Consider the following 16,521-nt stretch of genomic DNA (forward strand, 5'->3'; position numbering starts at 1 on the left):
AATAAAGACATTAAAGTTAAGGTTCTTACGAAATATTTTGAAAACTTTCTCTTTGTTAATACACGAATAAATGGGTATCCAAAAATTTCTTATTTTTCCAATTATTATTTTTCAATAACTCTTGTTTCATTTTATTCATTGAAATAGGCTCGATTAAGTTTAGTTTCCGAATTTTGCATAAAATTGTACGGTCGCTTAAAATTATGAAATTACATGTTTTAAGTACATGTTTTAAAAACACAAATTTAAAAGTACATGTTTTAAAAACACATTCTTAAAAGTACATGTTTTAAAAACACATTCTTAAAATTTATAAATCGGTAACTAAATTCAATACAACACATATCAAAAAGAAAAAAATTTTTAAAAAATTCAAAAATTTTGTTTTTTTACTGAACAAATAATGAAATTGCGGACATGTAATTCTGCGTATGTTAACATAGAAGAAATAAAATCCTTTTTCTGGCTGAAGGGCGCCTTAAGTAAAAATGTCTAAGCTGATATCACTTCACTTACCTGTCCCCACCGGCAATGTCCTCACCGATGGTCAAATAGTTATAAATATACCAATAGAAATAAGTTTCTATTGGAATGGAAATACGAATCGTCCAATAGGAGTAGTGAAAACAACTAGTTGCCACGCAGAACCACAAAATAATGCCATTTGATTGATTTATTCTACTCAGTGATACAGCTCAACTTCTGGCTTGGACATCTCTATACACTTTTTATGTCACATTAAATATTCCTAGTTCAAAATTTCACAAAAAAGATTAGAAATTTCACGGTATTTTAAGTATTATACCTTTTTATTTCGCCGTTTAAAAAAATGCTTCTTTCAGTAAAAACGTTAATTTTTTAAATTTCTGCAATTTTAAATATTTTATGACAAATTATATCTAAATCAAACTTTGCTAGAAATACTCAAAAAATAAATATTAGCATAAGTATTAAATAATATCTAAAGATAGGATACCTGCAGGTCACATGGTGTGAGTATTTCGATCCCGATTGGTTGCTGAAACGGAGCATTTGTTTACATTAGCAACTGTTATTTCCATTCTTTTTCGAGTAAGACAAACCCGCCAAGTATCAGTTTTCGTAAGTGACACATTCTATATTCTTTCACAAAGATTTCAATTCTTTCACAATATATTTCTTACTTAACACAAAGATCGGCACGAAACAATGTAGAACGTAAACAAACTAATTATACATCGAAGTTGACAGGTACATAAAACAAAAAATAATTACGGTTACAATTAAACTAATAAACAAATAATAAATCTTAATTAAGTAAAAGACGTAGACCAGAAAGAATTATACTTAAACTAATTCGATGAGCGATACGGCACTGTACTTAATTAACTTCACGTTAATTAATATTCTAACTTATAGGGTGAAACTTAGCTCAACTTGAACACGCTATTTTGCATATAAATGATCAGCTGGTGCTGACGTCTTAGGTCATATGTGTGGGTATCCGTGATCTTCTTATTCTTGAAGTGTAAGTATCGAATTGTAAATTGTTAGAGATGTATTGTAATTCTTTTAAAAAATTACGTTAAAAAAATTTCACATTTTGAGCTTTAAACTACGTTGCATTGTTTCAGAGATGAAGACTTGCTGGAGTTAAATTCAATTCCTGAATCCCTAGTTTGCGGCCTCCATTTTCTGGCAATAAAATGGAGTAACAAAAATTATATAACATGCATAAAGTATTATAAGCAGGAGGAAGGTTAGTGTGTCAATTTTCATAATTCTGCTGATAAAGCTTACTAATTATCATCCTGAATAAATTTAGTGCAATCTTATTACAATTTGAATGCTTAACTTCATTTTGGGTACATTGGCTGATTTGAATTTATGCTTTTTTTAAAAAAATCGGGGGGGAGGGGTTTCTAGAAAAACTTATTTTTGTCTACACTAGTCCCATGATTAAGGGTTAGTGGAAACTGATTATTCAATCAATTGTTACTCATAAAAAGGGAACTACTTTTAACCTAAAAATACAGTCTTCAACTAGTAATCTTAATGATATGTTTAATTGATATTCGAGCCTAATAAATATCAATTTATAATTAATAAATGGACTACAGAGGGGTGATAAAAAAAATTTAGCCTACTTATGGGCTCCTAGCAGCCTTTCCTTTCAACCGATCAAGAGGAGATTTTAGATAATGTTATTCCGAGATAAAAACTCGAAATCCTGGTACCAGTTATAGGTAACCGATTTCGGTCATAGGTTCAGGAACTCGAAATTTTCAAATGGTAACACCTTTTTCTTAGTTTTTACCCATTGGCAAAATGGGTGTTGTTTTGGGAATGATGGCGTGCTCATCTTATTTGGACGTCACCGCTCTTTTCAACTATGTTCAGGTGCAATAGTTAACAGTGCGCATGCGTCGTTATTGCATGCGTTGCTATGGCAACCGCTGATGTTTGATAATTTTTTTAGAATTCTTTTTTTCATTTTTCATTTTGTTATGCATTAAGTTGGTGAGTTTATTTTTGACATATGGGACCAGAGTAATACCATAAATACTTTTTGAGTTGTGAATAAAAGAGAATTTCATCATTAGAACGATATATTTGAAAAATTAGACAACAACCATTTTGCCAATGGGTAACCTGCGATCACCTTTCGGTGATCACAATTTTTTAATTAGTTAATAGAAAAATATCTTAAATTAAATAAACAACAGATTTGTTTTTAATTGATTACTACCCAAAAAGCAAAGATTGTTTCTTTTGCTTTCTTTCTATTTTATTTATTTAAATAATGATTAAAAATTTTTGAATGCTAGCAAAAACTTTTACATTCTTTTACGCAGGGATCTCCAACATTTATAAACTAGCCGAATATTCCAGTGTACTGGTTGGACTGCAGGCACCTTTTTGTTTTCTTTTTTTAATTTTTTTTAACAAAATGTGCAGTGCATTGAAAAATCTTAAAACGTATTAAAAAGACGGATGAATAAAAAAAATGGATGTGCCATGCATGATGTTCAAAAAACAGCTCTGCGCACGACTGAATAAACACAAATCGAGTTGCACAGAGAAACTTTTTTATTTCCCATGAGCTGCACAATCAGTCTTCCCGATGAGCAGACCTAGTGCGTTCTCCAGAAGTGGTATCCACTCTTTCAGGACCGCCCCAATAGGTGGATATCATTGGCCATGTTAATTTGGACGTCTAGCTTCTGCCACACTAGATGGTAGCACCGAGACTCTATTTGGATGCTAAAGTCCACTAGGAATTTTAATTTTGCCGGAAATGCCAAGAGCAAATAAGGCACTCTATGGATCTTTTACATACCGAATAATCATACGACATGCCGCTGAGGATTTTCTGCATTCCGAAAATCCGGTGTCTGGGCTGGGAATCGAGCCCGCAGACTTTGGCTCTGAAGGCCGATGACAAACCAACTGCGCCACCCAGCCACACTAGAGGAACTAGATTTAGATAAATTGCCCAAATTTCTAATGACCATCCTATAGATTTCAACAATGTAAAAAAAATTGTTTGAAAGACAGCCTATACCATTTACTATACTTCGGTCGACTGAGATAGAGCTCACTATCTCTTTGACATGGGCCCAACTCCTAACCAGCCTATTCCGGCAAAATAAAAGCCTAAAATGTGGAAAAATATTTCCAAACAAATGTAATGCTTTACAAAATTAATCTTATTTATTCAATAAATACTTTGAAAAGCTTTGTGTAAACAGCCATCTTTATCATAAAAATTAAATATTAACACGCTTACATATTGACAGGTATAAAGAGTCACAAAACTATGTGCCCATCGAAATCATTAATATTCTTAAGTTCAATGTTGGTTCATTTTAAAAAATCAAATCTTTTGTGTCTGTTAAGTAAAATCAAAATAGGTAATTAAAATAAGTAATTAAAAAAGAATTAATAAGGATATTAATTTGCAGCATATAAAATAATAAATAAAAATAGTCTCAAAAAGCAATTAATGAGCAAATCAAAAATTTGTCTACGCTTAAGCCTTCTATGTTTTAATGTGCTGCATTTTAGTAAATTTTCGTAAAATTGGCAGAATTTTCTATTATTTTATACGAACAACTCCCTACTTTGAGAATAAAAGCCCAGTACCCGTAATTGTAACAAAGTAAGAAAAGTAGAGTTAGTAGAGTATAATACTCATTTGCAGTCAATGGGTCAATGGAATGACCACAGATACTAAGCGAAAAAGTTTACAGTTAGACCTATAAACTATTATGCTCTTCTATTTTTGAATAAATATCATCGATGTAATTTTTTATAGAAAATTTCAAGTTCGGAATAATTTTCAATACCTAAAAACGTCGAAAGAGGAGATCGTAACATAGTTAAGTTTAAGTTGAATTCACAAGAACAATTTTACAGTATTTATAATTTTATAATCTTATCTAGTGAGAAAAATCAATAAAAAGTGAGAAAAATTAACAAAACCAGTGTACCAAGGAAAAAATTATTAAATGGTGTCTATATGCCGAGAAAAAATATGAAATTTAAATAGAACGGTTACTTATGAGAAAGATTTGGCAAATATATTTTTGAAATATTTTTATGGTATATTTCAGTAACAAAGTACCGTTTTCAAATGCGTGAAGCGTAGGACTGTCCTAAAAAATTATACATACGCAACACTAATAATTTTTCCCTCGCATTTATTGTTTAAGATAATCAAATGTTCTCAAGTTGGGTGCGAGAATATTTTTGTGTTAATATTTTTTCTGAAAAAATGCATAGTTGATTTATACACTTTTATATTTCCTGGAAAAAAGTGTATTGCATGAGTAGTGAGCACTTAGTGCATACAACATGAATATGAAGAGAATTCGGCATTAGCTCCTGTTTATTTTCCCACTTTTAGGGATCTTCCTTATGTGAAAAATTTTTGTATTCTTATTGAATTTTTTTGTCGATTCGAAATTCCATACATTGTATGTTAAGAATGTTCCAACTTCGGAGAAAAAGAGCAACGACTTCAATCTTGTAATTATTTTATTGAAAATCTTCCAATTTTAAAGAATCTAAGGCTCTGCTCTGTAGATTATTGCCTGGGCCGCATTTTCCTTTAAAATCAGCAGGTAACTTCTGTCTGTATATCCATTTCAAATTTCCGTCGCAAATTATGTCATTTCCTAAAAATACAAAAATAAAAAATATGTAAAGAAAACTGTGGTTGTTCACTAGGAGTAGTAACGGTTAACAACTGATGGAACAATAGCTAAAAGAAAAACACGGATTTCTACGTGGGGAATAAGATGTCTACCAGTACAATTATTAAATTCCTATTTATTAGTATATAAGACATATTATCTGGATTTTAACTTGAAGTACGTTTCGTTGGACATAATTGGTTTGACATAATTGGTCTCGGTTGACATAATTGGTTGTTGAGCCTCACATTAGTGACTTACGTTCGTGATCTGAACACGCCCACCTCGCCAGAAACGCCTGTCTAGACATGATCATGCCCAACTTGATGGATGTAGCACAGTAAACTTAATTATCTAACCACGGCATTTGACTAGCTATTGCTTTGCCGTTGCTGGTTAGTAATGGTGGAGAATTCGTCAATTCTTTAATTTTGTGATTTTTTTTTTCAATCTAAATGCTACGTCCTGAAATGGGGTACGTCTTTCTTTTACACAAAGAATGTTGGATTGACATAAAAGAACATGTTAAAGATTTAAATTTAAGAATTTGAAGTGATAAGATATTACTTGATTAAAAACTTTGTTCGCTTCAAAAATATACAAGATTTGCCAGATGTGAATGTGAAGAAAAAAGTGATTTGAAATTAAAAAAAAATTTAAAAAGTTGCCAATGAAAAATGGAAAAATAAGGGTGAAAAACAAAACTAAAAAAAAAAAAAAACACAGAAGGTAAGAGAGAAATGTCGTTAACTAGTAATGACATTAGTTCCTCACCACCTCCACATAGCACGTGGAAATACACTTTACTCTGATCTGCCCCCTCTCGGCCACTGTGGTTTTTCAATTTCTGTTTCTCAACTTTTTTCTCTTTTGGCTACCGTGGTTTTCATAGTTTGGTTTCTCATCTTTATTTTTCCGTTTTTCATTTTCAACTTCACATTTTTATTTCAAATCACTTTTGTTTCTTCACTTTCACGTCTTTCAAGTCTTGAAAAATGGCGCCTATTTTGGAAGAGCTTGAAACATGTCAGCTGTAATTTCCTATTTGTATATTTTTAAAGTGAATTAAGTTTTTAATCAAATAATAAGAGAACATGATTCGCTATCCCTTTATTGAAAAAAGAAGAGAAGATGTTCGGAACTTACCTTCAAGGTACACTGAACGAAGCTGACTCCAGACTTTACCCCAAACACTTTCTGTTATGGAGGTTAACTTGTTTTGGGAGAGGTTCACAATTTTTAGACTTGGATATCCTTCAAATGTATCAGATGGTAGTTCTTCAATTTCATTTGTTCTGGAAAAGAGATAGTAGAAAATATGTTTGTAGCATTTTAAACAATCTATATATATTTCTCTTACACGGCAACAATAAAAAAGCCTCATTACAACTCCCCGAATGGCAATGCTAGAAAATCGACCAATGATTGCCGCTAAAATTGTCACATGCCAAATTTAGCTGAGATGGCTCAGCATACAGCGTTTTTAAAAATGGAAACTGAAATAACCAAAGAGAACATTAGCTAGGCAGAAGTAGTCGATAGATCTCTATTTTAGTATTTTATCGAAAGCGCTTTTTTTCACGAATTCATATATTATGAATTCATTTGACGTTTTTTGATTTATATCACGAATTTATTTGTCTTACTAGAATTTATTTGTTTGTGCAGGTTTTTCCATTGCAATTCACTTCTTTCAATTTTTAAGAGACTTAATTATAGCCAAAATTTTATATCAGTTTTAGAAATTTTATCTTAAGATTTCATACTATAGCACATTTCTAATAGGTTTAACGAATTACATGTCATTTATTTGAATTCAAATTTATTTTAATGACTTAGTACTTACTAAAAAGAAGTAATTTTTTTAAAAAAAAAAGTTTTTATATGGATTTGAATTATTGTTTTGAATTTTTAGAATTTTGTGCATTTGCAATGTACTTAAGTTAGTAGCGAGCGAAGCGAGCTTGGTTTGCGAAGCAAATCATATAAGATTGCGTAGCAATTTTCTGGGTTGGCGAGCATTAGCGAGCAGGGGGCGCAGCCCACTAGTACTGTTACATTTTCGTTGTGACTCTGATTAGATTGGACATCACTGTGATTAGATTTTTCGTCTCTAGTCAGTGTTTCCTAGATATATAAATTAATTGATCCATATTTATTTGCTTTTAATAGTGTTTGTAAATAAAAACTTCCCTATATATGAACTCCGGACGCCTTTTCTACAAAACCTATCTAAATGAAATTTCAGAGAGTGTTGTAGCACTAGACAAAGATGAAGAGACAAGAAGCAGCATTCAAATTATTATGCATTCTTCATTTTCCCGAAGCAGACAGAACTCAGTCAAAACAAAGGAAATATTTACTTCTTCTTAGTCTCGGGTTGCAGTTTTCATGCTGTAGATATAATCCCAAATAAATTTTGTACGTTTTACTATGGAGACACACATAGTTACACAGTTTAAAGAAAAATGGGTGTAACCTTTAAATATTTCTCAAAGTTGATCGATTTTGTTTACCCTCATAACGATCTCAAGCCAATATCTTCGCATATCAATATCTGAATTTCATTTCGATTGCTGCAGCAGATAGGCCACTAGACTTTCATGAATTAGGGAACTCTGGAAGACTATACTATATTTTGAAAAGTAAACGTTTTATGTTTTGCGAAAAGAAAATATATTTAAAACTTATGATGGGGATAAACTGAAATGCTTAAAGTAACTTGAGTTGATATGTATATATCTACTGATACCTACTGAAAGCTTGAAATATTCGATTAATTCAAATAGTATAAATAAGTTAGATGCCTCCCTAAGCGAAAATAACATAAAACTTCAACAGAAAAAAACTCATTTCACAATACTGAAAAAAAAAGGTTCACCTAAAGGTAAAATTAAAATATTAGGTTGTTCGGAAAGTAATTTCGCTTTTTCCCAACAGAGGACTTCAACGTACTTTTTCACAACCAAATTTTATTTTTAAATCGTATTATAAATTTTGAAAGCTGATATAAGAAACCTTAATTGTGGAAAAGTTTGATTGATTCTACTCAGTAGTTTTTGGTTGGTACCCCTTCAAATATAGAAAGTGAAAGACAGCATTTACGGCATATTTTACTTTTTTACTATCGAAAAGATAAAAATGCTGTTAAATAAACCTTATGTGTATGGAGACGATGCATTAACAGTAAGCCAGTGCCAAAACTGGTTAGCAAAAATTGATAAAGCAAAATTTCAATTAAGATGCACAAAAATGCACTACGTTAATTTAGGCTGATGAAAACACAATAAATGAACTAATTGACGCATATTGGTGAGATCACTGTGAAATTAAATTTGTAAAATTTGACCGTTCATGATCATTTGAGGCACCTAGATTTATTCTCAAAGCTCGGTATGTAGGTTACTCCAGTTCTTAAGGAAAGTGCTCGCCAACCCCCGAAAATTGCTACAAAATCTTATATTATTTGCTTCGCAAACCAAGCTCGCCTCGCTAGCTACTAGCTTAGGAGCATTGCAAATGCACAAAATTCTAAGAATTCAAAACAATCATTCAAATCCATATAACAACTTTTTTTTTTAAAAAAATGACATATTTTTAGTAAATACTAAGTCATTGAAATAAATTTGAATTCAAATAAATGACATGTAATTCGTTAAACCTATTAGAAATGTGCAATGGTATAAAATCTTAAAATAAAATTTCTAAAACTGATATCTCCTTAAAAAGGTTAAAATTTTGGCTATAATTAAGTCTATTAGAAATTGAAATAAGCGAATTGCAATGGAAAAACCTGCATAAACAAATAAATTCTAGTAAAACAAATAAATTCATAATATATAAATTCGTGAAAAAAAGCACTTTCGACAAAATACTAAAATATAGATCTATCGACAAAGACTACTCACTTCTGCCTAGCTTATGCTCTCTCTGGTTATTTCAGTTTCCGTTTTTAAAAGCACTATATGTTGAGCCATCTCAGCTGGATTTGGCATGTGACATTTCTGGCGGCAATCATTGGTCGATTTTCTAGCGTTGCCATTCAGGGAGTTGTAATGAGGCATTTTTTTGTCGCCGTGTAAGAGAAATATATATACAGATTATTATTTCATCAGTTCCATTAAATGTTAATAGAAAGAAGTATATTTGTTATAATTTTTAGTTATAATTATTATTAATTCCTATAACCTAATAATTGATTACTCAAAAAAATTTGTTTTCCTCATTTCATACGATTTAAGAAAGCATGCAAAAAGGCGGGTTTGCATCGTTATTTAATGAGTTGGCGATGTTGATATACGTTAGCGCTAGAAGCTTGGCATCCACTTGGCCTACACATAGATGCAAACATGTTCTCCATGGGAATAATGTTTTTTTCTTAGCTTGCAACAGAGTATAGAATGGACAATATGTAATTCTATAAAATATTTATTTACTATAAGAAAATCGTCTTTTAGTTTCATGAGGAAAAAACAAAATTACCTTCCAAACAACCCAATAGTTTTAAAGGCACGTTAATTTGTAAGCATTAATTAAGATATTCACATATTTCATAAATAGAAACTCAACTTAAAATATTAAAACTCAAATTTATGCAATTTTGTGTTGTGACTTTATTTATGCTTGCATTATATTATTAAAAAACCTAAAGACATTAAGAAAAATACTTATTGAACGTATTAAAATAACTCAATCTTTTGTATTCTACCAATATAGTATTTATTAAAAAATTTAAGACACTTTTTTTTTTCGAATCAAAGTAATTAGTAACTCTTCTTTTATTTATTATACTCTAGTTCTATTTGTAATTTTCAAGTTCATAAATGAAGTTTATTTTAAAATATGTTGTTAATTATTATTGATATTTACGAGTACAAAGGTTGAAATTTAATTTGAAAAATCGCTACAATACGCTTCATACTTGCTCTAAAATAAAATAATTCATTAATTGAATCCAAGAAGAAATTATTCTCAACAAACAATAGAAAATAAATGAAAATAATAACCAAATATCCGAATTTTCCAATATCCGAAGTTGTGTTTTGGATGGATTTGGCAACATTGATCTGGCTACTACTTTGATATAGTTATCATTATTGCACAAGTTTAAACAAAAAAGTTAATGCTTTTTCTCTACCCTTTCCAATGTAATTTAATATTGGAAAGATATTGTTGATACATTAGTTTTAATACATGATATATTGGTGATAAGCGTATTGTAGCATTTTTCACTGAAAGGTAAAAATAATGCAAACATTTTCATACTTAGCTTCCAATACCCAAAGATTTCTAGCTGGATTTGGCAGCATAGATCTGGCCACAACCTTTATGTGGTTGTTATTTACAAATAATTGCTCAAGGTTCACCAAAGTAGACAACGCTTTATCTCCAACTTTTTCAATATTATTTGACTCTAGGCTTAGTTGTTGCATTGACGCAGGTCCATCTTCAAACCATCGATTTCCCAATTCAGCAATATCATTGTGACCAAAAGTGAAATATTTCAGTTTCTTCAGATGTCCCAGTCTGAATGTATCCGTTTTTGTCACACTCTGATCAATTCCCGTATAAATGTCCAAGATCTCTAATGAATCCTCAAGTCCACTAAATGGAGTGTCCCCAAATGAAAATACTATGCATTCCTGAAAACTAATCTTAACGGATGTGTGGCCTTTGAAGAAGTCAGAGGGAATAGCCCCTAAGTGCGAACGATAGAATCCGAAATTTACGTTATAGCCGATCGTGTTTTTCACAGCAGGTTCGAGTTCAGATATGCTGTTAAATCCTTCGCAATTTATTGTTATCCGACCTTGTTCTTCAGCACAAGAGCAAGGATATACTTTATCTTTCGGTGGGCAGTCGAGAGCAAGAGCTGCAACAGCAAGGGAGAGGATTTGGATGAATACTAGCATGTTGGAAAAAGAAGACCTAAGGAAAATTAAAATTGTATATGTAAAACCTATTGTTATTAGTTTCAAGCTGACAATTTTATTATGCAACTTTGATTTTCAACAAACAAATACCAATTAGCTTAAGTTTTAATCACTTAAAATTATTTTTAAATTATTATTTAAAAGACGTGAATCTGGGTAGTGAGGTAAAAAGGATTGATTTATAATTTTTAATGCGGATAGCAATATATACACTTAAAACAATGTAATGAGTGAACAATTATGAGAAATTGTGAGCCAATGCGACATAGTGATTACTTTTATAAATTTGATGCCTTAGCGAGATTCACTCTTTTGTCTCAAAGACATCATACTTAGATCATTCAATTGTTCAGGATATGCTGTAAAAAAGAATCACCTCCCCAGGCCTGCACACTCAGACGTAAATCTTTTCCATTGAGCCTAATTCCATTTAAAAATTTATGCACAATCATTATTGCAAGTAAACATGCTTAATTTTCCTGATTATTATCATTGATGGTACAGGAGTATCTAGTAATAAATTATTAGTCACATTAAAAATATGCAAAACTGACGAATAACGTATTAAGTACTATCTAGCAAACCTGGAACTGCAAGCGACAAGACTATGTCCCCATGAATCAATAAGCATTCCTGCACTTTCTCACTCCATTAAAAACTGCCCCGAATTACTAATATAAGTTTTTTGGTGTTGTAGTTCATTTACGTCGCACTACAGCTAAACAATGGGCTATTGGAGACTGCCTGGGAAACATCTCTTAGGATGATCCGAAGACATGTTATCACAATTTTGACCCTCTGTAGAGGGGATTGCTTCCCCGATTTGGTTGCCCGCCGACCTGCACGCGAAGTCGAGCACTTTACGGTAGAACAGTTTAAAGAGGACCAATACCGCACACCCTCGGTCCCTATGCAGACTTATGCAAGTGGTCACCCACCCGCACACTGATCGCTGCCAGTGATGCTTCACTTCGGTGATCTGCTGGGAACAGTGTCTTAACAACCAGTCCACTGTGGGACTACTAATATAAGAATAGTATAAGAATAATATAAAAGGTATAGGATGTAATATAGGGAGAATGATAAATACCCCGATTATCAAAAATCATCCTCTTCAAATCCTTACAGAGAATTTAATACTTTAAGGGGTTTTTTTCTCATGTTTGTTATAAAATTGCTAATATACTTCTCCTGAGTCGTGATGGCTCAAGGGATAGAGCTTTCGCCTTTCAGTGAGGTGAGCCAGGTTCGATTCCCAGCAATATCTGGTGGATACTAATTCTGCATCGGGCTTGCGCTGATCACAGTGTTGACGTGAAATATCCTCAGTGATAGACGAATCATGGGTTAGAGTCCCCTCACCGTCAGGCTAACCATGGGAGGTTTTCGTGGTTTTCCTCTCCATGTAACGCAAATGCGGGTTAGGTCCATCAAAAAGTCCTCCACGAAGGCGATTTTCTCCCAATACTTGATCTAGCTGTTCCCTTGTCTTCTCTATTGGGTTCAAAATTACAAGGCTATGGAGTTGAACATTGGTAATCGTAAACTTAGAATTGGGTCTTCTGTTCAACCCCGGTTATAAAATAAAATCTAAAATTGCCCACTGTGCACCAGTAGTACATCGTAGATAAAGTACTATTTCTACTCTCATCTCATCTCTATTCTAATAAAGTTAAAGCAGACAACACGTTCGCAAATATTCCGAAATAGTTAGTTATGAAAATACTCTACCTTACAATAAGAGGCACTTTTAGTTTTTGATATTGTTTTTTTATTTCTCAAGAATTGAATATTATTTTGATGATTATTTTATTTTATGATCATTTTGTAACTTCAAAGGTCAAACAAATTTTCATACTTAAGAAAAAAGTTTAAGACTTTCAAGGGTTTGAGAGACTGCTAATAAAGCACGAACAAAAACAAGTATTTTTAGAACACCCTATGCCAGGAAATATTAAGCGGTTATTAAATAAAATAAAATATACTCCCTCGTTATGGTTCTGAAATTATTTTTAAGCCTGTTAACAAATTTAAACATTCTTAAAGATCCTATTTGTTTTTATAATCGCAGGGGCATTTACCACATTCCTCTTTAGCGCGACTTTTGCTACATCGGACAAACTAGTCACGGTTTGAAATTTAGAATTAAAGAACCTTTTTACTAAAAATCATCAACTTCTGTACATTGTTGATATTTAAACACTTGTAAAACAGTTATATCACAAACATTACACAAAATTTGTAACTAAAAAATACCGAAACTTTTTCAAAAATATTTAACTTTTTCAAACTATGCACAAATAAAATTTAACCAATTGTAAATAGTTTTTTAAAAAATTTAACATAGCAAATTTGAGTTTTTTTGTTACTTTTGAACAATTTTTTAAACATTAATTATTTTTATGTCTTGTTTTTTTTTCTTTTTTTTTCACAAAAAGGAGTGAAATAAACAGAAATTTGTTTTTACTTCAAAAACATCTCGATCTAAATTACTTTCATACTTTATATAAAATATGAAAATGAACTTAAAAAGCATTATTTTTAATAAATGTTTCCAAAAATATTAATTATAATTCAAATAACTGAACGAAAAAAAAAACTTTTTTTTCTTTTTAAACTTTCTTAAACTGGAGTGTACAGATTTTGAATAAACAGATCCCTTAATTCTAACTATAAGAACAAGAAGTATTTTTTATAAAAAAAATAAAGACTAAAAATAAAACGTCTTGCTACTCACCTGGAAATCACCGTATGTGACAAGATAATACAATTAGCATTAATCAGATTTAACAGATGTTACATTCTAATTTTTTTCAGGTTTGCATTGATAAATAATGTTATTACTTTAACATTAAATTGTACCTTCAACATCACCTTATCTAGAAATATTTTGTGAAAAAAAAACTTAAACGATAGTAAAAAAATACCCTAGAATAAAGAAAAAGCGTTCTTAACAATATGTGATTTGTAAAAAACCGAAAGTTTTGCAATAAATTAATTGTTTTAAATAATTTTGTCATAAATAGTATACCTTTATTCCTTAGTGGCATGGAATTAAGAAATTCGAGAATTAAAGAGTATGTAAGCTCATATATGGGCAATGAAAAAATAAGTAATTAATAAAAGAAACGCGCGTACACTTCGCCTATATGGATTAATAAGCATTATTTTTAAATTAGCTGAATACCCGTTCCTCGATAAGTGTGAAGAGCAACAGTACAAAATCATACACAAAACTGAAAGATAAATACAACACAAATATAAAGGCTAAAACAATTCTAATGATTTTCACTTATAATGATTTGTTACCCTTCTCGGTGGTTTTACATTATTAGATTAAGTAAAACACGTATTTAGTACTTCAATCCATCAGAATAAAGATTAAGTACACTCAGTATTATCTAATATAATGCTGTAGTTCAAGATAAGTCATGTTTAAAATTTACAACAACCAACCAACTCTTCCCTATGTTTATATCTTCGAGGGCCGTTAAAAATCTATTTCCACAATATCTATCATAAAAGTGAACAGTATTGGGGCATCTTTAAGAGACATCAAATTTTCTCATAAAATACGCTCTTATAAAAGAGTATATTTAACACCTATTAAAAGTGCAAAATTATGACAACGCCAGTAGTATGAATAACCAAAACAAAGCATCATTGGTGTCAATATTAGTATGACCACTTTTTACAATAACGAATAAATGCATTTTCTCCATTAATTTTTCTTTTTAATTCATAGCGTATTTTTTTTATTTCAATTAGCACACATTGAGCCGTGGTGGCTAAAGGGATAGAGTTCGCTTTCTAATGAGGTGAACCGGGTTCGAATCACAGCGATACGAATTCTGTTCCGCACCCGGCTCGCACCGACCACAGTGCCGAAGAAAAATATTATTAGACGAATCATGGGTTAGAGTTCCCTTACCGTCAGGCTAACCATAGGAGTTTTCTGTATTTTCCTCTCCATGTAACGCAAATGCGGGTTAGTTCCATCAAAAAGTACTTCATGAAGGCAAATTTCTCCCAATACTTGATCCAGGAGTTTCCTTGTCTTCTAGATTAGGTTGAAAATTACAATGATGTGGAGTTGAACATTAGTTGTCGTAAACCCATATAAATTGGGGTGCCTGCTCAAAGACGGTTATAAGGGAAGATAAAAAAAACTGCTACAGATTATCAAAATTAATTAGGCATCATTGATGTCAATAATAGTTTCGCAGCTTTTTTATGCTCTCTTAAACTAATTAGCTTATTGTTTACTTCAATTACTAATTACTTCCAAATTAATTTTCATTTGCATGAATGATAATATAGTCGTCTTTTTACGTTTCTTTTCCATGAATAAATATCATTTCTCAATTATTTTTTATTCATTTTTCCATTATTTCTCCATTTTATAATAGTACTCATTTTTGCAACAAGTGGAATGTCGGATTTTTTTTAGTGTCTACGCCGGTATACCTGTAATCCAATACGCACATGCATACGCACACCGACACTCACAAATTCCTCATTTTATTACATGTTTAGATAAATTAATAAATTCCTTGCGATCATTTGGTTAATGGTTTTATTTTAATTCTATAAATTCTAATAGTTTTTTATGTAACAAGGAAAACAAGGGTAAATTTTCCATAGCACCTAATGTAAATTTCGATTTGATTTAAATGTTTTAACTTTCCTCTATTTAATGTGTTCTCAAATTTATTTTCTTGTTGAATGTTTGCTAATAGTGTACCATTAATCCTTTTCAACTGTCAGAAAAAGAAATACGGATACGTTTTATTGCTTATATTTATTGCACAAATGATTTTATCGATGAACTATCAATTTATTACGCTTATATTGTCATTTATAATAGAACAGCCTCATATTTATTATAGAACATCATTGTTTTTCCATAAAGTTGATATGAAACTCTACTGAAACTGTCACTAAAATACATTTTTAAAATGACGTCACATTATTAGGCTTTAAGCCAATCACTTTTCAATCATCTTTGTTGAAATAGAAGCTCCTTCAACTGCAGAACTAAAGTAATATATTGATAAGCTACACCTTTCTAAAGGTGACATTTTAATGTCAAACTACTCCGCAGTAGTGTTTCCAGATATATACTTAGCAAATTTCCACTCGATAACAGCACAATGCGTTCACAGAAACATTTTATTGTCTACGAAGAAAACGCAGCGTTTTCCACCAAAAGAACACTTACACGAATCATTTGAAAATGAGGAATAGCGTGATATTTTCTGAAATCTTTCAATTGTAAATGAAGATTTCATTTCATAAACTAAAAGTATTTCAAATTAGTAAAATAAAAATATGACGAAACTTCTTAAAATTGACATATTAATTCTTAAAATATGGTGCATAAAATCTTCAAAGAAGAAATTTATACTTAG

General features: G+C 31.1%; 1 protein-coding gene across 1 annotated transcript; it reads right to left on the bottom strand.

The window, feature by feature from the left end:
- Positions 1-5,001: 5,001 nt before the first annotated feature.
- On the bottom strand, positions 5,002-13,948 carry LOC107442090 (chondroadherin-like protein). The gene is made up of 4 exons (XM_043050302.2): positions 13,848-13,948; positions 10,443-11,105; positions 6,324-6,472; positions 5,002-5,159 (listed from the first exon to the last, which is right to left on the bottom strand). Exons 2-4 carry the CDS (start codon positions 11,087-11,089, stop codon positions 5,020-5,022), a joined length of 936 nt encoding a protein of 311 aa, XP_042906236.1. The 5' UTR covers positions 11,090-11,105; positions 13,848-13,948; the 3' UTR covers positions 5,002-5,019.
- Positions 13,949-16,521: the final 2,573 nt, after the last annotated feature.

The sequence above is a fragment of the Parasteatoda tepidariorum genome, chromosome 2 (assembly GCF_043381705.1).
Source record: "Parasteatoda tepidariorum isolate YZ-2023 chromosome 2, CAS_Ptep_4.0, whole genome shotgun sequence".
Taxonomy (NCBI): domain Eukaryota; kingdom Metazoa; phylum Arthropoda; class Arachnida; order Araneae; family Theridiidae; genus Parasteatoda; species Parasteatoda tepidariorum.